Source organism: Melanotaenia boesemani, chromosome 7, assembly GCF_017639745.1.
Source record: "Melanotaenia boesemani isolate fMelBoe1 chromosome 7, fMelBoe1.pri, whole genome shotgun sequence".
Lineage (NCBI taxonomy): Eukaryota > Metazoa > Chordata > Actinopteri > Atheriniformes > Melanotaeniidae > Melanotaenia > Melanotaenia boesemani.
The window spans coordinates 23889845-23917569 of NC_055688.1; the positions used below are offsets into that span (position 1 = coordinate 23889845).

Genomic DNA, 27725 nt, shown 5'->3' on the forward strand with positions numbered 1-27725 from the left:
TATGCTAACTTAAAGAGGAGGAGTTCCAGAGGTGACTGGAGAATGAATGGGTTTTCTGCCCTGAGAGCTGTGGAAATGGAGACGCATTTAAAATAAAAAGTTGTTACAACGCCATTATGATACGTTTCATGTTTTTATAATAACTATCACGATATATTCACCTTTTTTTCTTTTTTGTAGGGGCAGCTTCACGCTTCCGTACATTATAACGTGGTAGTTTATTGTAAAAAAAAAAAAAAAAAAAAAAAAAGTTAAAGATATCACGGCACAACGTCATAAGTTTTATTTTGAAAACGTGAAACTTATCACGTCATAACACGATGCGTTTTGTGGTGACAACTTGGAATATAAACCATATTCGTTGAATGAGGAAATGTGCATGCAGTAGATCAGAGAAATGTTTCATTCACCAACTGGGATTAAGTCGTAACTTCATACCCGGCCGAGTCAAGGAGAGATTGGACAATGGTTTGTTTGGAGGACGAGGTGATAATGACGTTAAATCAGACAGGACTGCGTGTTCGTGTCAGCAACTCCCGATCAAACCCAATCATACCCTATACAATTTTAACTTTAATTTTCAGAAGACAGGCCATAGGCATAACCATGTTAAGGAAAAGCAACATACACACCCAGACACACGCGCGCACCATCTCAGTATGCGCAGGTGACCGCGTTGCCCGTAACTGTCCCACATTCATGTGTGTTCAACAATAAATAAAGTAGAACAATTAAACCCGAAAAAAAGAATTTAAATGTTTCTGCTGAGCGAAGCCATTTTCTATATAATTTATTTTGCTCCAATATTTAGGGGGTATTCCCCATCTACATACAGTACTTTGTTTCATGTTCTTACAACAAAATTTATCACGTTATAACGTGATAACGTTTCAAGTTTTTACAATAAAACAATCAGGCTGTCAATTTTTTGGGAGGCTATAGGTCAGGGATGGGCACCTTCGGTCCCCGAGGGTCGCAGTCCTGGAGGTTTTAGATACTTCTAAAACTTTTCCTCCAGCACACCTTATTTCAATTAAATGGCTCTCCTCAACAACTTGTTGTGAACTTGTGTCCAGGCATGTTGAAACCTTAATCTGATTCAGATGTGCTGCTGCAGGAAACTTCCAAAACCTCTCCACTGTATAAATGAGCTAGCCTAATATGAGTTAAATAAATAAAATCACAGAAAAAATCTTTAAAACAAGATAAACTAAAAGTAATTTTTAAAAGCTCCATTTCAATCTCCCCTCTGGTGAATGAAAATAAGCATCAATAGGTTAGTTTTGTGGTTGTTTTAACTTATAAAGGACTTGAAAGTGATTCACCAATTTTTTAAAGAATATTTTCACTTGTCTAAAGTTAGACCCTTCATTGTTGCAGCAGTATCTGTATGAATCAGTTCAAGGAGGTCATGAAACAAGTTTTTACAGCTAAAATTGGGTGTGATAGATACAATGCAATCTCAAATGGGGTCTCAGTAATATGATTTAATATGCATGTAAAATTACCAATTTTAGGATGAAGTAACTGAGTCAGAAATAAAAGACATATCATTTCAAAACATGTAACACATGTAGGAAAACAGAAACCATGTTTTTAAGAAAAATAAAGCTGCATCCACCCAGAAGGCGGCAGAGGAAGACTCCAGCTAAACCGACCCACAGCCATGAGGCACAGGCCCTAGGAGGCCAGGGATGGCAGACACCTGGCCCCCATAAGAGGACAGAGGGCAGGGCTCCAGCAGTCCGAGGACAACCCACTCCCCAAGGCCCTGCCCAAAGGACCAGGCTCCCCTGGCCCAGAGCTGGCGCTCACAAACCCCGGCCCCACCAGGGATCGCATCACCAACCACCAAAAGTCCCCTACCCAGGACAGATACACATAAGGTCGTGAGGACCATATGTACCATTTCCATCCATTTCCATTTTCCTGCTGCTTATCCATTGTGAAGGTGTTCAAACATATTTTTGACCAGAAGTGTCGACTATGGTTGATAAATAAGTCAGAATCACATTTTGAGGTTGGTAAAGAGAGCGTCACATCTAGTTTGGGCTTTAATCTGTATATTTCCGATGGTGCTGAAATTAAGAAACTCTGCAAATCTAAAAGGAAGTTGCAAGTCTATTTGCAGGTCTGTGTGATGAAATCATGCACTTATGCTCAAGTTGATATTGTGTGATGAAATCGTGATCTTGTATTTAAATAAAATGACTTGAAAAAAAAAATGAATAAATAAAAAAAAAAAAAAATAATTATATGCACTGCCTCTAGCACTACATGACAGCACCTGGGTCCAACTGGACTCAAAGCAGTCTGACTATCACTTAATTATGACGTCCCATCTTGTTTGACATGCTTGTGTTGTTCTTACTCTCAAATGTAAGTCGCTTTGGATAAAAGCGTCTGCTGAATGACTGTAGAATAGAATAGAATAGAATAGAAGTCTATTTAGTTCAGTGTTTATATATAAAATTTATTTCAGTTTGAACATTAATAAGCAACCTATTTATGTATGGGCTCAGAAGTTTATTAGGCTGCATTACAGGCAATGATTCAAAGGGCACATTTTTCTTTTTGCCTAGAAGCTACTAATGTCCATTTCCACTGACCTATTCTGCTGTCCTACACTATGTGATATGAAACTGCCCCCCCCCCCTTTCACACACATTCTGTTTTGTCCCTTTTATTGTCTCTGTTTTCTTTGACTTCTAATTACACCACCTTATTTTTATTTTACTGTACAATTTATAAACTCTGTCATGGCATGCCACTACCACTTTATGAAAAGCTTGCAGACACACCAGTGCCAGTATACATTTTTACAGAAATTTAGGTGCTCAAGACAAAGTTTCAAGATATAGCCTCTCTATTATAACTTACCTTTTAGGGTCATTTTAGCGATTATAGGCTGAGACACAGCACAGCGTCTATTTATGTGAATTCAAAGGAGAATTCAAATACAAAACATATTGAGAGGCAAACCAGAGGTCTGAACAAAGACAGTAATGTAGAAAAAGAAATAATAAATCCAACAGATGTTAGAGTAGATGGGACACTTTTGGCTGCTTTGTATTAAGACAGTTTTGTTCCTAAATAATAAATGGTATATATTTGGTACAATAAATGGAGGTAGTGTGTGTTGGGGAAAACAAAAGAAAGAAACAAATGGTTAAACAAGCTTTATTCACAGATGGAAGTTTTACACATTCAAAACAGTTATAGTTGTGCAGTCTCAAGGAAAGAAATAAAGATTCATATTTAAACTTAGAATTGTGCTTTTTATGTTGCCTCCAGTCTTAAAACACACTTAATGTTTTATCTTGTTTCACATTGTCCTCATGTTTATTGTCACCCTGGCTGTAGCTCAGGCAGAACAGTGGTTGTCTGCCAGTCAGAAGGTTGGTGGTTTGAGCCCAGGTTTTCCCATACCAAAAATGCAAAGTGTCCTTGGGCAAGGCACTAAACCCCACTTTGCCTCTGACTATCCATTGGCATGTGAATGTTATGTGATAAAGGAAAAAGAATTTGTTCTGTGGAGGGAAACACATTTTCAGTGATACAATCCTGGTCTTTGTAATGTAAAAATTGCAAGGGTACTAATAAGAACCAACTGTTGAGGATACAACACCAGTACTATTGAGGGTACCATCCTAGTACAATAATTTGTACCCCTAAAGGTACAATTAGGTACTTTATTTTGAGTGCATTGTAGAAATCCTGTGCCTCCACATGCAGCACACATTTCTAAATCACATAGAGAGAGAAAGCAACCAAGGATTTCTCATTTGATAGTTTTAGCTCTTCTTTACCCGTGTCTCCTTCCTGAATCTCTTTAATCCTTGCTGGAAGGAGCTAAAAAGAAAAATAACGCAAGCAAGTGAAGACGCTGAGGGAAGCGAGGAGATAATTTAGCATAATGACAAACATCCTATTTATATATACACACAGGAGCTGATGAGACGTAGATGGCAGCAATTAGGGAACAACAGAAAATCACAAATGTGACAAAACAACTACAACTCTGGGACATTTAAGAAGAGAGGAAGCAGTTTTGTTGTTTCAAGTCTTTTTACAAGTTTAATCTACAATGTGAAATTGAAAGTGCTTCTATGCATCCAAAGTTTCCACAAATGTCATGAATGCATGTGTGGTGCATAATTATACTTAAAACACATCATCATTACGGGTGTACAGCCATAGCCAGTGTCCTTCTCAGAAGCCATGCACAACAAACATTTTTTTTTCTACAAAGGTAGAAAGTCATTTTTGCAAATATTCAACAAGGAAACATGATTATTACCTGCTTTCAGAAAGTAGTAAAGTCATTCTCAATTATTTCCAGTTTAAAAAAAGACATGTTGTGCCATAATCCTCGATAATATAATGCCTTTATTGCACAGGCTTACAATAACAAGGTGCTACTGCAAAGTTATTCAGGTTTTTCTGTTTAGTGATTTATGTTTTAATAGGTTCTTCTACATTTTTAGTAAAACACACACATTGAAAACGCAGCCAGAACAGGAGACAGACGATGACAGTAAAAAGATGTCTGACTGAAGTATGGGAGAGGACAGGGGAAAAACATAAGGAGAATAGCAGATGTTTGATGTGACACAGCTGCGAGGGGGATCATTCCCCAAGTAATTCAAGTGAAGTACAGAGACAGACAGAAGAGAGAAAGAGCGAGGACAAAGACAAGTGTCTCATTTGAAGAAGCTGATGAGTGGCTGAAGGAAGAGGCCTAGAGTTCCTAGAACACACACAGTCACAAAAACCCACAGGAAAATCCTGTCGATGACCATGGCAACGTACTTCCAGTCATCCTCCACCTGAGGAGAAGAAGGAAGGGAGTTTCAGTGTGTAAATTAACAAAAAGAAAACATATCCAAGACACAAGTCCTTAGCAGCACTATGCTTTTCTGTCTTCCACCAAATTCCCCATGAAACATTTGTTTAATTATAATTATCATCTTCATAACATATTGGTACATTAACTGGACGCCATTGTCTCAACACTGAGGCTGTGTGTGGAAATGTGACTGTGTTTCTGTTTGTTATCATGCATCTGCTTTTAATGCTGAAGTAAATTCTTCAGGCAGGCTTCACTCAACATACCGTGAACCTTTATTCTACAGAACTGAATGATACCTTCAGATAGTTAGTCATCTATGTTCTGATTTTAAAAAAAAACGTTTGCAGAATCAGTGACTGGTAATCACAAAATGAGTGTGAGATACCTTTCTGTCTGCTCTGATCCCCACTTGCTGCAATGTCATGCAAATGTAAATGAGGATAATCTCTCAAGATTAAGGTGGCTGTGGATTTTGGAGCAAGAAGCTGCAGTTGCAGGTGGATGGAGGTTGTGTTGCAGTTGCTCTCTGCACTACTAATTCAGGAAAAGATGGGAAACATTTAGTTTTCACCTGATCTAAAAGCTGAATACTTGGTGCAAAATATGGAGTAACTACTGAGGAAAACTTTACATTGGTTGCATACTTCGAATCTAAGAGTTTCACTTTATTGTTTGTCTGATTTTAATTTTACATTTAAATAAAAGTTGTATGGTTGTTGCTTGTTTAGTCAGAGCTGCTAAGTGCATTAATATTTAACTTTATATAACTGCATACAATATTGTGGCTCTATTTCACAGTTCTTTAAAGACAATCTTATGGAAAATGAGATGTGACAACTTTTAGAATAATAACTGCACAGATATAAAACTCAGACTATTTATGGCATATTCATAGTGTTAGCATTTGTTGTCTATTCTCTTTCTTCAATATTTGACTAATTGTTAATATTTCAATCTTTTTATATTGTTTGATTTTTTTAAAAAGTCTGCTCAGTGGGTTTTATTCAATCTCAAACTGATATGTCAATTTACAGAAGAATGTATGTAAAATGGAGATTGAACCATGGAAACCTTGATCAAACTCAATATAATGGTAAAGTAAAGGGTCAAAAAGACTTCTTTGTACTTGGCTGTCTATATTAGGGGTCCCAACGTAATAAAATGGGAATAAGGAATGCACAAAGAGGGGGACATTTTGGGGTCACATAAAATATTGCCAGCATTGCTATTATTAAAACAGTATGTAACTATTTAAAGTGTTGTTTTTGAAAGCAATGGAGCCAAGAGCATTTGCACAGAACTAAATATGGTAAGTCAGGTGTGGATAATAAGATCATAACTGCAGTGACCATAATGCATTGAACTAGAGGAGGCAGTTTAACTGCAGAAAGATTCAAGTGTTGCTAAGAAAAGATAGAGTTGACACAACAAACATATCAGAACCATCCAGAATGTGAGGAAGGCATACACAAAGCCCAATTTCTGTAACAAACAAGCGGCTTTACACTCCCTAAATAGCCACATGTAAATGGCTTATATGCTATTTAGTAAGAGAGAAGCGAAATCACTAAATATGTGGTGATAACATGAATGCAGTCAGCATTGTTTAGTGTATGCTGTTATGTCTATGCTCAGTATATTGTGGGGACAATATCTGAGTTAAATAAAAGAAAATGTTGGTACCACATTACATTATTTTAGAGATCAATGCTTTTGCTTTAGGACCAGGTTGTAATTAAAGTACGTATTGAGGTTTATAGCATCTAACAGTTACATTTAAGGTAAAAAAAAAACCTCATGTGTTTATTGTTTTAGTGTCCAGAGGAGAGAGAATGTATTTGTGAGAAAGAGTGCGCCTAATCGGTCTGATCGGATCATCTATGGTCTGACTTCCAATATACAATATTCTAAACTTAAATAGATCAGCATTTACATCCCTGGTGCCTGTAACGCCTATAAGTCAACATAAACACATTTCAGTTAGATTTGGTGTGTGTTCAGTGTGTGTTTATGGTGACAAATCAAAAGCAATCTCAATTAAAGGACTCTGAAGCCAGAAATGTTTTCATTAATTGCGGGCAAAGGTCCACAAAACCTTCAGAAACATCTGTTAAAAAGATGAAAGTGCACCATCAAGTAAACAGCTTATTTAATTCAATGATGTTTGGTAATTATTCTAAAGCCTCAGCAGTGCATGATCACAACCACCTTAAATCTAAAGAAGCAGACTGTTACAAAGATGAAAAAATAACAGCCATTTCTACGCTTTAACTCTTAGCTTTTATTCTAACTTATAGAAATGATTTAGATATTCATCAACATTTGAAAAAAGAATATTTTAAAATACTTCAAACTTTAATCACGCAGGTTTGCATTCAGGCTGAAAAGTATATATGCACACATTAGTGTTAATATGTTTACCAATATATTTTCTTAGCTATGAAATTGGTGCAGTTTTTCTAAGCAAAGCCTATTTCCACCCAACACTCTGGGATTTTCAGTGATACTGAATCCTAATTTTATAGTATTATTAGATCTTCTCTAGAGAGGCGTCTCATTAGAAGATGCACTCTCATACTAACTTTCACAAAACAAAGAAACACACACACACATTTGAAAGTGTATACTTGCTGCTGTACCTCCTTGGCTTTGTTGCGGGTCCTCATGTTCTCTGCAATGTATTTAACACTCTCGATAGCCTGCTTGATCTCTGGTGACACCACAGAAAAGGCGACGACAGCATTGACAGGTGATGATGCATTGAGGGGCCTTGGGACTTTAGGCTGCTCTGACTCTGGAGGCCTCTGGGTTTGAGGTGCCTGGGGCGGAGGTGGCACCATTGGGGGTGGAACAGGAGTTGGTACCTCTTTGCCTCTGTAGGGGCACCTCCTGTTCATATCCCGGGTTAAGTCGCGGTTTATCTCACCATACTCCACACAGTTCATAGAGCCGCCAGCTGAGGATGTTCCTCCTCCTCCTGAGCCGCTATCCAGCGGTGGGCATGCTACTCCTCCAGTTATACCACCAACACTTACACTTCCCGAGCTACTTCCTCCTCCTATGCTGTTCTTTCTCTTCTTGCTACCTCCATTGCTTCCTCCTGTAATTCTGGCAGGTGAGGAGCAGCTTTGATCGATAGGCCGCCTCATCAGCATCACTCTGGGCAGCACCCCAAGGAAGACTGCTCTCACCCACTCCGGCATTGTGTGAGTCATGGGAGTGCGGTAGTGGACATTTAACACAAAGACAGTGATGACGATACTGAGTGTTACAAAAATCATGGTGAAGAGAAGGTACTCGCCAATCAGGGGGATCACTAGTGATGTAGAGGGAATGGTCTCTGTGATGACCAGCAGGAACACAGTGAGGGAAAGCAGGACCGAGATACACAGGGTGACCTTCTCCCCACAGTCTGATGGGAGGTAGAAAACCAGAACCGTGAGAAAGGAGATGAGGAGGCATGGGATTATGAGATTGATGGTGTAGAAGAGGGGTAGGCGGCGAATGTAGAAGGAGTAGGTGATATCAGGGTAAATTTCCTCACAGCAGTTATACTTGATGTCATGCTTGTATCCTGGTGCATCAATGATTTCCCACTCCCCACTTTCCCAGAAGTCTTTCAGGTTCACCTGGAAATGTATAAATGAGAAAAGAATAAAGATAATAAAGACAATATTATTTCATATTAATGTTGAAGTCAGGGCTCTAACAATGCATAATGTTTAGCTTTTATTTGATAAACTTAAAGCTCTGGTACATCTTCTGAAAAACAATTCCATGTAACCCAAAAGAAGCAAATGACATAAAAACTGAATGCATTAAAAATTGCCAGACTGTATCTCTTCCCTGTGACAGTCCCTCGTACCTTTGAGCCAATGAGAACCAAGTCGATTTTGGCCTTGTCATAGGTCCAAGAGCCAAACTTCATGGAGCAGTTCTGGTAGTCAAAAGGAAAGTATGTGATGTCCATGGGGCAGGAGGATTTGAATATAGCTGGAGGAATCCATGTGATCGTGCCATCAAACTTCAGCAAAGCTTTGGTCTTGTCTTCCACAAGAAAATCACCTACAGCACTGTGAAAGAGTGTTTGCATTTAATTCAAAAGGATTCAGAGCAAATACTGGTATTGGAAGAAAGTATGGAGAAGCATAACGACAGCAGTGTCATAAACACATGAAAAAGTTGCATTAAATCTGTAATCTCCTGCATTTGTGTTCAGGCATTACATGGGTATATTTAACAAAACTATCCAGTTACTCTTAAATAAAAATATATGATTTGGGTTTAAATAGACCATCATATAATGTTCACCACTTGTTACAAAGCACACATTTTCAACAGATTTTCAGTTGAGCAAGTATGTCAGGAAGACACATTCCATCCCAACAAAATACCTTTTAATAGGTTTACATCCTTTATTGTAAATATACTCATATTTATTGTACTGTAAACCAAATACATTTAGATGTATTGCTCCACATTTTGTACAAAAATAAAGAAATTAAAGAATAAGTTGCAATTTCTACATTTAGATTAGCTACTATGATCAAATGAGTTCATTTGATGGTACACTACAATATAAATCAGGTTACAGACAAAGGAAGGAAATGCATATTTCCAGTACATTAAGGAGTGTGTTTATAAGTAATTTCTGGCTTGTGGGCATAAGAGAGGGCACAAAATGAACCTCTTTCACAATATTAAGGCTTTAGCATGCACATGTGAGAAAAAAGCAACCAGTTATATCTCAGAGAATAGCATTGAACCTCTAAGCATGGGAATCTGTGCTTCTTGGCTTTTGTGCTTTAAAACTTACTTGTTATACAACACAATATCTGGCCTCCAGATCTTATTAGATGGGACTCGTATGAACTCAATTCCATCAAAGTCAACTGGGGTCCATCTCAATTTGTAGTCATTCCAAACCTAAAAGATCAGGGAAGAAGAAAAAATCATCTCCTAACGTGATCATGCAAATCATAAAACACAATTCATCAAGGAGTACTCATAGATTTTTCTTACATGTCTCAACCACAGGTTGGTTTCCATAATTTGATTCACCTCATCCTGAAAAAAATCAAATATAGTAAATAGGCCTGGTTTACAGATTAAGTTTCTTTTAAAACATGGGATCTATATTTAAGGAAAGGTACTTGTTATAACAATTCTGTATTCTTACCACTTTAACAAGCTGTGAGATAGACACCTCAAACTCAACCGTGACTGGATCAGACACATTCTCTACTGGACGGATGAACTGGTTGTACCTTCGGAATAACCTTCGAAATAATCTGTCCTCTGCCTTAGATGAAAAACAGCCTAAAGAAACAGAAAAGAAGGAAGAGGATGAAGAAACTGAAGAGGATTAACAGACTGAAAAAGGAATGCTGCCACTTTACACTGACTGTAAAAATGTAGTTCTGTAGAGCCGCCCATGATGATAAGTGCTCCTAAAATAAACTTGACTTCAATATTTATAAAAGGTCAGTCATTCAAAAGAACTTAACATCAGCATCTGCTGAAAAAGCTATTACACTGATTTAAGGATTAATTTCTCGTTCACATCAAGGTTAAAGTTCACCACCAAGTGAGAAAGCAAGAAACTGAGAGAGAAGTAGAGTAATGTTACAACACACAAACAATGATGATTAAATGTTAGTATATCTTCTCAAAAGTAGGCAAAATTCATTTTAAGTATACGCTGGACCCCCCTTTGTGCAGCAGTACTTACCACTGGACATTTCCAGTAACTTTAGGTCAGTTCTGCACATCACTGTAGGTGAATTACAGCTCATTACTTTAATGTATAACTAATTCCTAAATAAATAAGTTATTAAGACATCTGGATGATGATTTTTATGAAATTTGTTTTTGTACCAGTTTATCTTAGACCATCACACACCCAAATTCCATTCAGCTACATTATACCTCAGATATGGAGGTTGCTATGCATGTCTGCTTGTATACAGAGTGGTAGAAGTTTATTGCAATAAATAAAATGCAAATTAGACACAATTCTGATGACTGATTTAGAGTAAATAAACAAGATTGTATAGAATTGTAGGAAGCCGGTGATTCAGGCCATTGTATGTCTCATAGGGCTATAATGAATAATAGAAGATCAAACCTAAAACAGAAATTTTGGCATTTACTCCTTCAAGTTATTTTCATTGTCATCGGTCTTTCTTAGCTTGAGGTGTGTTAGAAAGACTTTGACAGCATGTTAAGCTGATGAAGGCAATGCCTAAAGAGTCTCCGTAATCTCCATGTGTCTTTGTGTATGTTGAGGTGTGTGTGCAAGGCTGAACTGAAGGTCTGATTGAAGAAAACAGCCACTAGTAACATTAGTTCTTGGCATGACATGAAAACCCATGCCTGTCCAAGCAGAAAATGTTGCCCCGCTTGAGACAGCCTACACTCACACCACCAGAACATCCCTTAGGAACACCAAAGGCAAGTCTAGTGTTTAGTAGCTACCACGAGCTTGATATGTTCTAGACCAGGGATCTCCAACTCCAGTCCTCGTGAGCTACTGTCCTGCAGGTTTTGGATTCTACCCCGATGCAAAACACCTGACTCAAATCACTGGGTCATTAACAGGCTTGTGCAGAGGTGTGTTGTAGTAAAACCTGCAGGACAGTAGCTCACAAGGACTGGAGTTGGACATTACATTTTAATTTGCCTATGATTAAATATAAGTAATCTTAATCAAGCCCTTGTTGTTTTTTTGTTTTGTTTCGATCATCTCACCAGTTACCATTTCTTTTAACCTAAACACAGAACATCAAAGGTTGGCCATTTCTATGCCCTTGGACTGAAGCAAAAAGGAACAAATGCTTTAAAAAGCTTAGTCTGACTCCTTCCATCACAGCTTTCAAGTTGGAGAGTGGTGCACATATTATTCAACACAGCATGAAACCATCATACTGGCACTTAGGAAACTTCTGCATGAACCATTTCAGAGATGGGGTGAATATTTTTCACCAAAAGGGCAACTAGGGTACAATCCATATACTCACAAAAAGCAAAATTCTCTAAAAATGTTTGTTTTATTGACAACAACTAAATAAAACATGGATATTTAATGGGGAATTTTCTGTCCAGGTCAGTTAACTCTCTAGAATCCAAAAAGTCTTGGAAAGCTCGTTGAAAGCTGGTTCAAAGCTGTACTTTGGCTTTTCCCTCTCTCTGTTGGCTTTTCCGGACGGACGGATGGACGGACAGACAGACAGACAGACAGACAGACAGACAGACAGACAGACAGACAGACAGACAGACAGACAAAGGATTACAGTAATACACATTGGTGCAAAAGACTCAAATAACAAACAAAATAAAGAAGCAAAACAAAATAAAGTAGATCTGAGCCGCCTCAAGAAGTACAGCCTGCTCATCCCCTTCTTGTACACAGCATCTGTGTTGGATTTCTCGTCCAGTCTGTGGTTGATTGTCACTTAGAAGAGTCCTCTTCCTCCCATCCCTCTGGTCTTGGTAACATTCAGATGCAGGTGATTCCTGCCAGTCCACTCTACAAACCCATCTACCAGCATTCAGTACCCCTCCTCCCCTCCCTCTCCTATACACTAAACAACAGCTGAGTCATCAGAGAATTTCTGAAAGGGGCAGGACTCAATGTTGTACTGAAAACAGGAGACCATGGAGTCATTGACACCCATCCCCCACAGCTTCTCACCCAGCAGCAGTGGCTGGATGGTGTTAAAAGCACTGGAGAAATCAAAGAAAATTTTACTCTCACAGTGTTGCCACCACCATCCAGATACAAATGGGCTCTCTGCAGCAGGTGGATGACTGCGTAAATGGGGCTGGTAGGCAAATTGCAGAGGGTCCGGAAGATCCTTCACCTGCTGCCTTAGGTTGGCCGAGACCAGCCTTTCTTGTACCTTCATCACATCACGATGTAAGGGTCACTGGATGGGAGTCATTGAGGTTCAATGGTCCTGACTTCTTGGACGTCTTCCAGAGAACTGGAACTTTCTCCAGACTGAATGAGTGCTGCAAGATAGGAGACAGCTTGGTGCCGCAGGCCTTCAGGATCCTGGGGGAGATCCCATCCGGACCTGTGGTCTTCCCCTGGTGTAGTTTCTCCATATGTCTTAACCTGGCCTGTCGTCACCGTCAGAGGAGTGGGGGGGTGTCTTTGCACTAGGATGCACTTTATCCACACTGTAAATATTACTGTCTGCTGTGAATTCTCTTTTTCTGTAAATATTGAGGTGTTCTAATATCTTTTATACATTTTCTTAGTTATGTGTGCTAAGCCAAGAGACTCTTAAAATTTCGCCATACTCGCATAATGACAATAAAGATCTTGAATCCTTGAATAGATAGATAATAGCTCAATAGAGCACATCTATCTCCAGATACAAACAGTTGGGGTGTGTAGGAGTCAGGTTTTGAAGTGGAGATACAGTTCAGCTCATCAGTTCTCTCCTGGCTGCTTGACAGCTGCCTGCTTGTCTCCTTACAACCTGTGACCTCTTTCATCCCCATCCATACATCCCTCACATTATTCTGCTGGAGTTTGGCTTCCAGTTTCCTCCATGTTGTTTTCCTCATTCCTCCTCAGTGACACCCCGAGTTCTTGTTGCATCTTACTTTTTTCTTCCTGGTCTCCTGACTTAAAAACTCTCTTTTTTTTCTCTCTTTTTTTGGGTTTGTAATTGCCTCTGCAACATCCTGATATTTATTCTTTAAAAACTGAACACTCTTTAAATTCACTAAAGTTATTCCCAAATTTGACTAAAACATTACTGGAATTTTTATTGTAATTTTAATGAACAGAACTGCAGAAAACAACACAAAAGGTGAATTTGTTCGAACATATCAGCACTCAAATGTTCATAAGAGTACTCCTGAGTGTTCTTACCTAAGAACAAAGAAAGAAAGATTTTCATGAATGCCACAATATTTACAAAAAGTTCTTAAGTAGGACTCGTCGTAAGGAATCGTAAGGAATCGTAAGATCAGTTAGTGAATGAGGTCCATTGTGAGTATAAGAACAAATCCATGGTGGAAAGTGGAGCTGCATTACTGCTTGCTTGTGGTATTTTGAACAATGCAAGATATTTTATTAAAACCTCAGAAAACTGTGTCAACTTGTAAAAAAAGACACATCCCTCTTCTCAGGAAACATCAGCTACCAATCACTTTTTTTTGTTTGTTTGTCTTTTGTTTGTTTTGCATTTTGTTTGTCTGCTATTTTGTTGTTTTATTTTTGGCTGGTTTGTAAAATTAGCAATAGAATTTGTCACAATTAGAAGTTTCTAAGTCAGTAGAAGTCAGCTTTTCATGACTGATGTACAACCTTATATGTCCGAAAAATCCCACTACCTTCACAACAGAAAGAAATTACTTACAACAGGGAAGATATTAATAAAAGCTTGTACGTTATTTAGGAGAAACTATATGTTGAAACAAAAGGGTTTATTTACTATCTACCCAGTCATGTCATAAAGCTGTCTTCCATTTATTACCATTGGGAGTACACTTCACACGTCTCTGCTCGCAGTCTGTCTGAACTCTCATCTTGGGAGTCAAGTTCATTTGTTCATGTTTGAAAAATCTATTTCATCTTGCAAAAGCCAGGAAGTTAGTTTATTAAAAGTTGAATATGAATCTGAAACATGTCTTGTAATGCTGGAGTCTAATAACAATAAATAAAGGCTGTACAAAAGAGTTTGGTTCATTTTACATAAGAATAACACAGCTCAGGGGTAGACTTAGCTTGCAGACCTTAAGTTTCAGACACTAAGGCAACACTTATGTAACGGCAACATCTAGTGCACTCTAAATTAATCCAGACACATGACTCCAGACAAAATTTACATAAAAGTCCCACGTAAAGGTCAGAATAAAATCACAAGCAGCATTGTACAGGTTAACAGCAAAATCAGCAATGATTTAATCTGTCCCTATAATTTACACACAACACTGAATATAATCATTTCATGGTGAGGTGATAGTCTCACATAATTGCACATTTTTATGTATATCAATGAAAACAAAAACCATTCGTGTTCACTAACACAAATGAACATTTAGCCCCCATATTGTTCATTCTCTCTGATGTTTTCAACTGCTTTGCTTTTATCATATTCACTACCTTGTTCTCAGTCACTTTGAATTATTAAAATTAAAAAGCATTGTTAGGTTAAAAGAAAGCAGAATCTACTCTACCTTCGATCCTCAGCGGGTATGAAGTCTCAAGAAGTTTTCCCAGCTCATAGGCCAGGCCAAGCTCCATCTTAAAACTTAATGAAAAGGCCTTTCTCCAGAGACACTTGTATAATTTCATGCTCTTAGTACCTGCCTTAAAAACAGCCCACTGCTCACTGATTTGCTGCACTGCAGGAACCTTGTTTGAGCCTCTAATTGGGTGAGGGAACACCAGGGCAATTATAATCAGTTAGTTAATTGGACCTTTTGTTCTTTGTCACAAGAAAGAAAAAGAAGCCAATATTTTTTCTTCTTCTTAGACCAATCCCTCCTCTAATTCCCCTAAATTGTTCTGCATGTGAACATCTTAAGTAGTCTCAGTTTAAAGTAAGTTAATTATAACCTTTGCACTGTCTCACCTCTTAGGATTAAATATAGTTTATTTCTGCTCATTCTCTGGTGTTTAGAGTATGGATTTAATGTGAGGTGCAGCACTAAATCTGAGTGTTTGTGTGAAAGTTAGTCTTCCATGAGCACACATTTTCCTCTTAGCAGGATTAGTTTAAAGTGAAAATAATAATAATACTAATAAAAAAAAGTGTGGCAAATATGATTGATTCATCAAGGAAATTATACTTTGAGAATCAGGATAATAAAATTATGATCTTTAACACTTAGACTGTGTTTACATTTTAGCTTTTAATTTACAGTTCCTGCTCAAGAAAACCCAGCAACTGCAGTAATAGTAACATCTCAATGTGGGTGCCTACACACACCCACACAAAAAAAAATCTAATTAGTGGTAGTGTGACTAAATCCAGACTTTTGAAAAACATGTTAAGATGTTAGTACATGTTAAATCATACTACATTTCATTTTTGGCTTTCTGTGCATGCATTAGAATTTCCATACTGGGCTTTGACTTAGACGTCACAGAAGAAGAAGAACATCGAAGAAGAACAATTCAATAACAGTCACCAAGACTCGACTCGTGACTCGGGGAGACAGAGCTTTTTCCACAGCAGCCCCTAAACTCTGGAATATTCTCCCTCTTTCTGTGAGGTCTGCCAGAACCCTGAATTAATTTAAATCTCTTTTAAAAACTCATCTTTTTACATTGGTTTTTAATTCCAGAGAGTACAATCATTAGGTCAGGCTTTGCACTACCTTTTCTCTTTTGTCTTTTATTGTTTATTTTATTGTTGTTTGGTGTTTTATTTTGTATTGTTATTTTACCTGTGCAGCACTTTGGGTACCTCTTGTTATGTAAAGCAATATATAAATAAAGATTTATTTAATTTGATTTGATTCACTGCTAACTAAACAGTATGTCGGTTGTTGTAGTCATCATGTATCTGTAACCACCATTTATCACAGCAGACGTACTTGGTCATCAGTCAATAAATCGATTCCCTTGGTTTATGTTGTGATGAGGAGACCCATACAATTAATTGGCCTTGTCAAGATATAACTAGCTCAACTTTATTTTATTTAACCTTTTTTTAATCAGGAAGTCCCCTGAGATTACCTGGCCCAGACGGCACGCTATAGCAGTCAACACATAAAACATAGCACACAGTAAGACTGTTAAATAAAAATATAAAATACATGCAAAACACATAAAATTGTCTTGACAGTAGCATTTACAGACTTCAGTTAAATAAGTTCTTAATGAAGCTTGAAATTTACCAAAATTTGACTTAAATGTTTACAAAAATATATTAAATGTTGCTTTTCAGCTAAATGTTGAAAACATCGTGCTTATTGCCACATAATGCTCAAAGCAGATGTTTTGCAAGTTTAATGTCTGCCATCTTTACTTTCTCATTGTGGCATGTTAGTATTATATGAAGTGATGATTGGCACCAAACTCAACACCAACATCAGCTCCAGAATCGTCTGTTTTTCAAGCTTGTATGTTTATGTCGTTAAAGGAACATCATTAATCACTTTGGTAAGGATGTATTTGTCTTTGATTATAAAATTCTAAATACAGAAAGATGGCTGACAGGTTTAATTTTACAAGTTGTTTGTTTTATGAGTTTTTTTCTGTCCCCTTTCTTTGTGATGTACCGTCAAAGTGACAGACTTGTACTGATGCAGATGAAGGTGAGTCAAACTGATTGGGAATTAGCAAGGCAAACAGCGAGACTGTCTTTTTCTCTCGTGGCTACAGGAGCCTAAAGCTGCAGAAAGACCCATGGCCTGTGGGAGGCTCTTTGATCAGGCATGCGCTTAACAGAATGAGCCTGGGAGCCAGTGGTGGACACTCTGAAGGAACTAATTACCCCCTGAAAATACACTGCTGCAGTGGAGAGAGGAGATAGGAAGAGAAAATTGACAGCAGGAACAAGCAGAGAAAAGCCAGATAGCGTGTCTCTGCTCTCCAGGGTTTCTAGTGGCCTGACTTTGACACGCTGAATGACGTACAAGAGAATTCACAGTCATTACTGAGTTTGCTCTGTCCATAAGTATATTGTGCTTAACCTTAAGTATGTGTGTCATCATGTACATGGATGGGAGCTCACCATCCATGATGTCTGCATGTGTGTGCGTGTGTGTAATGTAATAAACATGTTGTGTATTTTTGCCAAAATAATGAGCTTTTCCAACTTTAGTCGTTACTGAGTCTAAACCTGACCAAAAAGTGAGTGAAAATTGGACAAAGGCTGACATTCAAATCCATTATCTAGACTAGTCGCCCTAGAACTAATGTTGTGATTATGCTCACCCATTGATCACTGAATGAGCAAAATTAAATAGATCTAGCCAAAAGCACTATAACCATTTATACAGTACATCTGCTTTAGACAAGCTGGACTTCATACAAGCTTTTCTTCTTAAACAGTTGGTGTTGCTGCTGAGAAAATGGCACCGTGACATCTTCAGAGGATGTTGAAACACACTGCCTGCACAAACGCAACCACGCAATTTCAACTTCGCTTTGTATAACAGACATAACAAACTAATAAAAATAGGGTTTTGATGAGTTTGGATTGTGATGGGTCACAGATGCCTGTAGAGACTGTCTCACGTGCCACTTGCTGAGTGCATGCTAGGTTGTAAAAATCAAGAGGGGCATGACTAGCTAAAGCTCTTTACTAAGATCACATGACGTCAACAAAGCATCCAAAATGCCAGCCATTCTAACAGAGTTGTTGCTTCTTATAAGCAAACAATTGAATGTTTTACTGAAGTTTGAATTCAGTTTAATTCTTTACAAGGAAGAATATTAGAATCAACCAAAATAGTAATTACAATATTTGACCCAGAATCATCCAATAAATTACTTTCAGTACATCTCTGAGACATATTCTGTTTGATAATTTGACCTTTGAAGCACCTGTGTATCTTTTGAAATCATATAAATCTGATTCAAGCTGCAATGTATGAATATTGTTTTATGGCAGGGGCTCTACAACTGGTGTAATTGGTGCTTCACAAACCAGGTCTTCATCCTCTTTTCCTGTCACTTGGGGACACAAATCTGAGCTGTGGTTTGTTTTTCTTTGTGTCAATGCTGTTTTTGGTCCTTTAGCTTTGCTCTGCTGTGGAATGGACAAAATTCAAAGCGGACAAAGACCTTTGTGGTGGAGTGAAACTAATTGTTAAATACTGAAAATTGTCCAGTGAAGCTAGTGCTTGTGCTTTTAAACTACGCTTCTTTGTTTTCATATTGTTTTTTGTTTTTTTACTATTATTTTTCTTACTTTATATTTTGTTTGATGAGATCAGGTGTTACCAGCTCTTCTCAGCTCAGGCTAACGTTTGATCAGTCAGCATTCACATCATCTCCAACTAACATGTGTAGGAGGAAGACTGCATGAAAGTCTGTTTGTGTTGATTGAATACTGAGAATCCTTCACTCTGCATGAGGTGAGAACAACAAAGCTGAATTCCAGCCTGCTACAGCAAAACAACCCAAAGTCTGTACAAACATAGACCCACATCGGAGCCAAGACCAATGGATTAGTCAACCTCTGGTAAAGATACTGATCTTTTGGAGTGAATCAAATATAGTTTGTTCATATTAGCTGGTGATTTGCTGGGTCAGTCTCCAAGGAAAAAGAGTGTTCCAGATCATTCTATTGACCAAGTCAAAGATGAACTCATAACTGTGATCGTATCATGATACATATATATATCTAAAAGAAACAAAAACTAAATAATTCTGCAGGAAACGCAGATGAAAGATTTAACTAAGTAATTTATATGAATAATTAGTACATTAATAACCATTAACAACAAGGACTGCCAGTTGTTTATCCAAAAAGTACATGCAAACCAACATATTTATGAGAGTGCAATGTTGCAAGAGAAGCTAATAATAAAGCAGTGTACTGTTTCAATGATCTTACATGAAGGATTAAAGCTTAAAGAAACACCTACAGGGAATCAATCCTGGTACTCGCTTGTCTTTCCTGCAGTGATGCTGGAGCAGGTTTGTCCATCAAGCATGTCAGCAACAATGACTGAATCACTTCTCAAATATTGTAAAAACATTTATGCCCCAAATACACTGCACATCCTAGTTTCCTTGAGTTTTTAAATCTTTTTTGGATATATTTATATATTCTATATTGTAATTCTTAGACTCAACACAACCATCAACTTTACCCACGTTTGATGCCATAGTAAGTCAAGATTGTCTTCCACAGGAAAGGTTTTTTACTACATCTGAGTTTTATCATGTACTCTTAGGCTTTATTTTCTGTGTCTGCAGTGCATCAGCTTTTAAATTTTTCTTAATACATTTTTGTGAGAATTTGTTGTTCTCTGGTGTGTTTTGCAGGGATAATTTTCTCATGTGCTAGTATGTGCGAGTGCTGAGGTTTCAAGAAATTTGATTTATTCACACAGAGGAAATGTGCCCCCATTCTACATGAAAGTGGAAACAGGTTGCTCTCTGGTCCATTCAAGGAAGACCTTTCAACCACAGCCTCAAGCACTGAGTAGCCAGAAAGCCATAATATAATTGATACAAGTAGATCAAATAACTTAATGGCGGTAATTATTCTTTGAGGCGCTGGGGAGAACAGAGACTGCAGGAGACTTTTTGAAAATTTGTGTGTCTCATTCTCATTTATATTGACAAAACGACACTAAACAGCTATGTCCTCCAATAGCTGAACTAATACATAAAGACTCCTACATTCCCCTAACAAAGCGGTAAATTCTCAGGATCCATCTAGAAGGCACAAATGATTTTTCAACTGATGCTGAGCTGTGCTATTGTGCATGACCCAGGCATGAATAAGTGAAAGGAAAGCTTATAAAGAGCTCTATGGCTGCATGCAAATGAAACAAAAAAGTTGAAAAACATAAAAAAAAAAAAAAAAACATTAAAAAACTTTAGAGATATTGGCATTTACCACTATATAATTATATGGTGTTGATAAAAATCAGCCGCATGGTAGTCTTGGGCTCATATCTAGGGGTTTACAAAGATGTAAGCTTTGAGGTGGAAAGCAAGCATACAGTCTATGAGAGCAACATAGAATATATTTTGGATTAAACTGGCTGTGGATAAAAAGACAAAAAATAGTTTCAAAAGAATTATTCTCAGAATATACAAACATCCTAGCAATAATTTATTTACAATCATGAGCTCACAGGTGGATTTTTTTTTTCTCTAAATAAATTCATCTTTATCATATCTGAAATTTTGTTTTAAGGTTAAGGTACCATTGACTCCAGAGTTTGACACCATAAGGACCAAAACAATCAAATAATAAAATAGTTACCAAGGTGTCACGACACAATGATCCTTGTGGGTGTAGAGATAAAAAAAAAATAACATGTTATCTTGACTACACAGAGTTTTAAATAGAGACAGTAAGATAATTCATGAAACAACATCAACTCAGTTGCTAAATAAACTGATTCAATAATAATAATAATAATAATAATAATAATGATAACAACAACAACAACAATAATAATAATAATAATAATAATAATAAATTTGATTTAGAGCTTGTCTAGGCACTGAACATATTTTACATTTAAATATTATCATTAATTTACTTCACAGTCACAAGCTGGTGGTGATGAGCTACATGTGTAGCCACAGCTGCCCTGGGGTAGACTGATGGAAACTTTGCAGCCAATCCACACCATACTGGTCACCACCAAACATTCATTCACCTTCATACACCAGTGTTTTCATACACAGCTGGGTGAAGTGTCTTGCCCAAGGACACAATGGTAGATTGACTGAAGCAAAATTCAAACCTTTAGCCTTCGGGTTATCCGATGACCTACTCTCCTACCTGAGGCACAAATACACCAAAGTAAGTTAGTAGGTTACTTGATTTATGCTTATACCTTAACTCTAAGGGCGCATTCAAACCAGGATAGTCCCGCAGGCGGAGAATTCCAAAAAAGAGTTTGCACCTTCAGCTGGTTTGGTGGGTCAAACTATCTCAACCAACAGCTGTTCGCTAGGGGGAGCTATTCCCCAAAATACCTACTGACCAAAAAGAAAGAAGATGAAAATCCCGTCCATTGATTTACCTGGGCCGAAAATGGCAATACATTTATTCAGTCTTGAGGTTTCTGACTTCCCTGCAGTTTCCACAACAATCTGGGGTAGGTCATACCACACGTTACATCCTCTCTTTGGTCCGCTGGATTCTCTGTTTGCTTTCCCACTGTCAGTCCAAGGGAGCAGAATTCACTTTCAAGCGGTCTACACCAGAGTACAAGTGTTAGTTCACATCGCTCTAAACCAGCCGAAGGTGCAAACTTTTTTTTTTAATCTATCTATGAAATCACAATAAAAGGTGCCAGTGTGAATGCAGCCTATTTTGTTTTAAGTTAAATTTATTCAACATATGCCAAGGGTTTTTTCTCATTAATCTTCTGGAAATATAAGTTACAAAGAAAAAATCCATCCACACAAATGAAGATGAACAGTAGCTACTGAATCCACATCATATTTCTGCAACTTAAGCAGAACATGCTTCTCCTGAAAGAGTGCATGAGGATCTTCATAGCTCTCCAAGAACAGTATATTTGTCACTTATTCCTCTACCAAGCACCAGGAGCCAGTGGACAAAAGTGTGAAGGAATGACTGGTGATAGAGACTAAAATAGAGGCAAAAAAACATGACAGTTGCTCACTAAACAATGCACATAAATTGGTGTACAGAAGAAGAGATATAGCCCCAAAGAAGTTGGCCTTCTTAAGTTTCCCATACAAATTCATCAAGCATCCCACACTGAGCAAATACAGTATGCTCTGAAAAAAATTATTACAATCAGAAAAACATGATCAGAATAATCATATTTGAAGTTTTTGACCAATTCTTTTCTTAAAGGCACCAATTCAACAAATTACAACAAGCTTGTAAGGAGCATGTGAAATAATCCAAAGACCTATTTAAATTAAAACTTTGGAAAAATAATAAATAAATAAAACTAAATGAGACTATGGCTGAAGTGCACTGCTGTGACCTGTAATCATTTGTTTTTGTGTATGTGTTCTGAGTTCAACGGCAGCATGGAGTTGGAGCTTTGGAAAAACACGTGACAGAAAAAATAACAGCACACAAGAGCGATGAAGAAAAGTCGATAAAATATAACGAGTGGTTAAAAGGAAAATGGACCCGGAAAAAAAAAAAAAAATACCATCCACCATCAGAGGCATCTTGCTCCACTTAATTTCTTTCTATTTTTCACCTTCTATCCTTCCATCCTGATGTGTGAATCAGTTCATTGCCAGCAAATAAGACCAGGATATCCAAGAGGAATCAGGCAGCAGGGCTGTCTGGAGGAGAATGTGAGTTTGTGTGCATGTGATAGTTTAAGCCAGTCCATGAGAGGGTGGAATAAGGCTTCTGCCTGTGGTGGTTATCCAGCATGTGGAGTTTGCTCGCAATAAACACATGACAATCGTGTTAAGAGGATCCTAAAGCTGCCTCACAGTCCTTAAGCCACACACTATTGCACACACACACACTAATTGCCTGTCAGACTTTAATGCAACTATATCGCTTCTGGGAGCGAAACCAGAGTGCTGCTATGGTTCCAAGTGAAACTCAGATGTGCATTTAAAAGTCTGGAGCAAACATGCTTGATGGGGCTGCAATGCAAGCAGACTTAGATAAGATTAACAGAAGCTTGATCTGGACTATTTCTGCAGATGCTGATAGAAAAAAATGTTTTTTGTCTTACTAATAATATAGCAGATTTAAAACATTCACTCTTATTAACCTGACTTTTTAAGAATTGTAGAAAACCTGAATTTGCTGCTTGATCAGAATTAGGTTGAATGCAGACCCTCTTTATACTGTCAACACAGGTGCAGCTCATTAAAATGTGCAGCAAAGTGAGATAAGGGGTCAAGCCTGAAATATAATGCAGTTCAGATGAGCATAATGCAAGCTTGGCTGGACTTCCTGCTCAGCTTTTTTCTGCTGCAGGGAGATGCATCATGCATTTTTGCTCACTTTAAATAGAGTTTTCAACCTGAGCCCATCCAGTCCTACAACATGCTGACATGAACCACAGTCTATACCACAGGCTTTGATTTTATGATGAAATGTCATATGGCCAACAAACAACCCCACACTCTACATATATCTTGTCCCTTACCTCCATGCTACTTCAACCAGATTCTATTTTTGATGAAAACACCCCAATTCCATGGATTGTAGGATCAGCATTTCCTCTGATTTGGTGACAAATCACCAGATCCTGGATGGCAGGAAACAATACCTACTGGAGCCCACTAATCAGGGCCCCAATGGTGGTTTCTGCTTGTGTCAGTGTGTGTTTTTCTTATCTACATGCACAGTCCCTGTTTGAAATCCTACAAAAGCCCACACAGACAGATTGATGAATGAAGAAGACCATAGACTGAGCAAAGAGAAAGGTGAGAGAAAAGGCCTCTCATTTTTATTTTTCCTTTTTCTCTGTAACGTGCCAAGTTAAACACAACTAACTAGATACCAAACACTGAGCAGATTTCCTCTAAGTTGAATAAAGTCTGTTCTGCTCTAAGAGTGCTGACAGTGTCATGCTTTCAAGGCGCAGCTTTAGCTTGAAATTCCCTCAGTTCAAGGGCAAAGCAGCAAAGCTCCAGCAAATCTCTCCAGCTGAAGAGAATGACAGAGAGAGGTATAAAAGAGAGAACTGAGGAAGTTCATCCCTTGTGTCAAACAGGAACACATCCCTCCCTTTTCCTCAGCTATGAGTCTGTGTCAGGTTGCAGGATGTGTGAAAATGGCATCTTTCACACGATGACTAGAGCATGACAAAATAAAGACACTTAATGCTGTTCCCAAAGGGGGACCTCCAGGAATCTCATGTGGAACAAACTAATGCAGTCAGGGCTTTGAAATTAGAATATATAAATATATCCATCCCTTATTTAGATTCAATCTACAACTCATTCATTTAATCTTCATAATTTATTTCTAATATGTATTTTCTCACAGTGTACTACTTTCCTCAAATATATTGCAAATGTAAGACTTAAATGTAACAGGCTATATCTATATTTTATTTTTGTTCCACTCATTTCAATAAAAGTGGCCTTTGCTCAACTGCCTGTTGTACATGGGTTATGCATGTACAAATGAGAAATACTTTAAATGGCCTGCAAATAAAGCAGTCAAAAAACTAACTGAAATGGATTAAAAGATATTAAACGATTATTCATGACAGCACAAATAATACAAATCCAGGAGTTGTTTGCATCATCATAAAAGCCAAATTTTCCATCACTGTCCAGCATTACCAGCTGAGGATGGGGCTCTCAAGTCTCGTTCACTGACTGCAGAGTTGAATCAAGCTATGGCTGTAGCTTAACCTGGCCACCACCATGCACATTGTCCCAGCTTCATGCACAGAAAGGTAATTGACTTAAGGACCAAAAATATGGCCGACATCATCATGACGCAGCTGACTGCATGAAAAATTTTTTTAAGACATTCTGTTGCTTCAATCTTATTGGGACATGATTGTACATTTCAGATGATGCTGTGGTTATAAAATTGAAATCAAAGTATTTTTGGACGTACTGGTAGCACAACTAGTTGAGCAGGTGCCCCTGTACAGTGACTGAAGCTCTTTGACACAGCTGGGACAGGTTTGCGTCGTAGCTTATAAACTTTTGCTGCATGCCATCCCCCTTTCTTTCCACCCCCCATTCTGCCAATCTACTCTCAAATTAAGGTTGCGAATTCCCAAAATTCTTTTTTTAAATTGGATTTTATTTGAGCAAAGTAACAGTCTAGAAAAATTTTAACTTGAATGTCTGCTGACAAAGAGTCTTTTTTCTGGCTAATTCAAACATTTGACAAATGAAACAGAGAAATATGTAAATGAGAGAAGTTTTAAGACACACTTGGGATTGACTTTTATCTAAAAAGTCATAAAAAGATGAAGAAATATAGAACTTTAGGTCTTGAACACCTCAGTCCATTTAAACATGCACATGCATAATTTAATCAAACACCAACCAGATTGTCGGTGGGGGCAGGTCTGGTTTTTAGAGATTCAAATTGGTAGGACTTTGCTGATACCAAGAAATCTACATGTATTTTAAAATTAATACTAATTTTCAAACTTTTCAAGTGTCATGTAGAATTGCTGAATGCAAGCGCAAGACAAAGCCTTTCATATTAATCTCACTCTCTCACATCCATTTTTCACAAAATGAGAAAATAAAATCACAATTGTTAACATGCCCAAGAAGTGGATAGTTATTTTGTCAGATCACACTATGGTTATTAAAAAAATGAACAAATAAAAAATCTAACTGGCCAAAAGGGAACATTGACGCAATGAGTATTTTTTTCTGAAAATAATGGATGAATTTCTGAGCAACAACTAGTGAGCAGAAAGATGCACTCAACTCTGGTTTTTTGACAAAGCCAAGCTCCAAAGAAAATATTTTTTTAAAGCAATTAATTATGACAACTGCCAACAAAATGGTGGAAATTGTTCAATATTGTGAAGGGATCGCAGACCTTTGCCAAGAGCTGAAGAAGACTGTGTATACAAACCAGTAAAAAGGTCCTGTGAGGTCCACAGGTAGCAGAGCTTCTAAGTGCCCACTTACTGTCTAAAAATGCAAAACTCTGAACCTGTGTCATATGATTGATCAGAGAACTCAATTATATGCATCTGTAATCTCTGTATGCATACAGATATAGATTGTATAGACAATGGAATTTGCAGTGACAACTATATTGTATGTATATCAGGCCTCTGCGCCCCTTATTGAATGAAAATGTCCTCTTAAGGAACCTGTCTATAACTGTAAAAGAAATTTAGATAAAATTCAGAATTAAAATATCAGCTCAGTTACAAAGCTTTACATTACCTTTTGTTTTATTACATGTCCCCGAGGAGACAAACAAGGACCCTACATCACAATCTACCGCAAAATACACAGGAGTTTGGAAGCATGTCAAGAATCAAAGGCAGTAAGAGAAAAAAGGATCACACAAAGTGCAAAACAAAATACAGATGAGCTATTTTGATTAAGCTGTGATGTAATCAATGATGGAAATTGGAGTTTCTTTAAGATTTATTTTAGGTTTACAAGAAAAGAGACAGCTGTAAATAAATAATAAATATACATTCTGCATTTCATACCACTGGTATCTCTTAGCTGTTACTCATGAGAAGATGAGTAGGCCTATCTAAAGCTCCAGGAAATTATTGTGATCAGCTGTTTCCTACCCTGACCTTTGACCTCCCTGGAAGCCTCTACATTTGAGGAATGAACCTGATGAAACCAAAATGGCCAGTTATTGAGATGATGTCTTAAAGCACCTGTTCACATGTTGGCTCTCTTTTACAGTTAAATGCTTCTTTGTGCCTACACCAGCTGAGGTTTCAACTTCAATGTCACATGCAGCCACCCCAAAAAGTATATTCTGGGAAAATTTGCATGTTTGAATATCATGTTTAAATTATTGCTGAGTGTCAGATCCCACATGGGGCCACCTCTCTGACAGTGACTTAACAAGAACAGCGTGGATTTCACGGCACGTGGTGTTTGATATTAGTTGAGCACAAAAAAACAAGAGAGGAAAAAAATCTCTGTTAATGAATAATAATAAAGTGTATTTTTATTTTTTGTTTATTTATTTATTTTTACTGCTTGATGTTCGCTCCAAGAATAACTTGGCATGAATGTCTGGTATTACACTAATTCCAGCTATCTATGCCATCATAACATGCCAGTGGATAAACAACACAACTCAACTGATCAGATAATTGCTTTCTAAATGGAATCATCCAGACTGCATTTATCGAGCCTGTCTCGAGACTTGGAGTAGCCTACATATAGTTTGTTTTTACAGACAGTAGCTGTCAAAAGATTTACAATAATTTGACATTTAAATTGACTGACATAAAAATGTCATGACGAGCCATGTAAACAGATAAAGCGGTAATGTGTCCAAATCAAAGCGTATTTTGGTACTTTTGTGCGTTTCTATTCGTAGCGTATCTTACCTTGCGCTGCCAGGAGCACCATCAAGAGGACAGTTAATAATTTCCCGGAGAAATTCATCTATACATCGGCGCCTGGCGATGCTTTTTGTTGAGAAACTGGTTATGTAGAACAACGGATAATCGCCAGTAACTTGCTGCAGACGTCTATTAAGCCTTGGAATTAAAGATATTTTCCTTTGCGCTCCCGTGCGTGGAGAGGTTGGTGCGCTCTGCCGACATG

At 37.7% G+C, this 27725-nt stretch overlaps 1 protein-coding gene across 1 annotated transcript; it reads right to left on the reverse strand.

The window, feature by feature from the left end:
* Window positions 1-3982: 3982 nt before the first annotated feature.
* LOC121642549 (neuronal acetylcholine receptor subunit alpha-3-like) lies at window positions 3983-27725 on the reverse strand. The gene is made up of 7 exons (XM_041989303.1): window positions 27506-27725; window positions 10032-10171; window positions 9875-9919; window positions 9669-9778; window positions 8718-8925; window positions 7492-8481; window positions 3983-4829 (listed from the first exon to the last, which is right to left on the reverse strand). Exons 1-7 carry the CDS (start codon window positions 27561-27563, stop codon window positions 4704-4706), a joined length of 1677 nt encoding a protein of 558 aa, XP_041845237.1. The 5' UTR covers window positions 27564-27725; the 3' UTR covers window positions 3983-4703.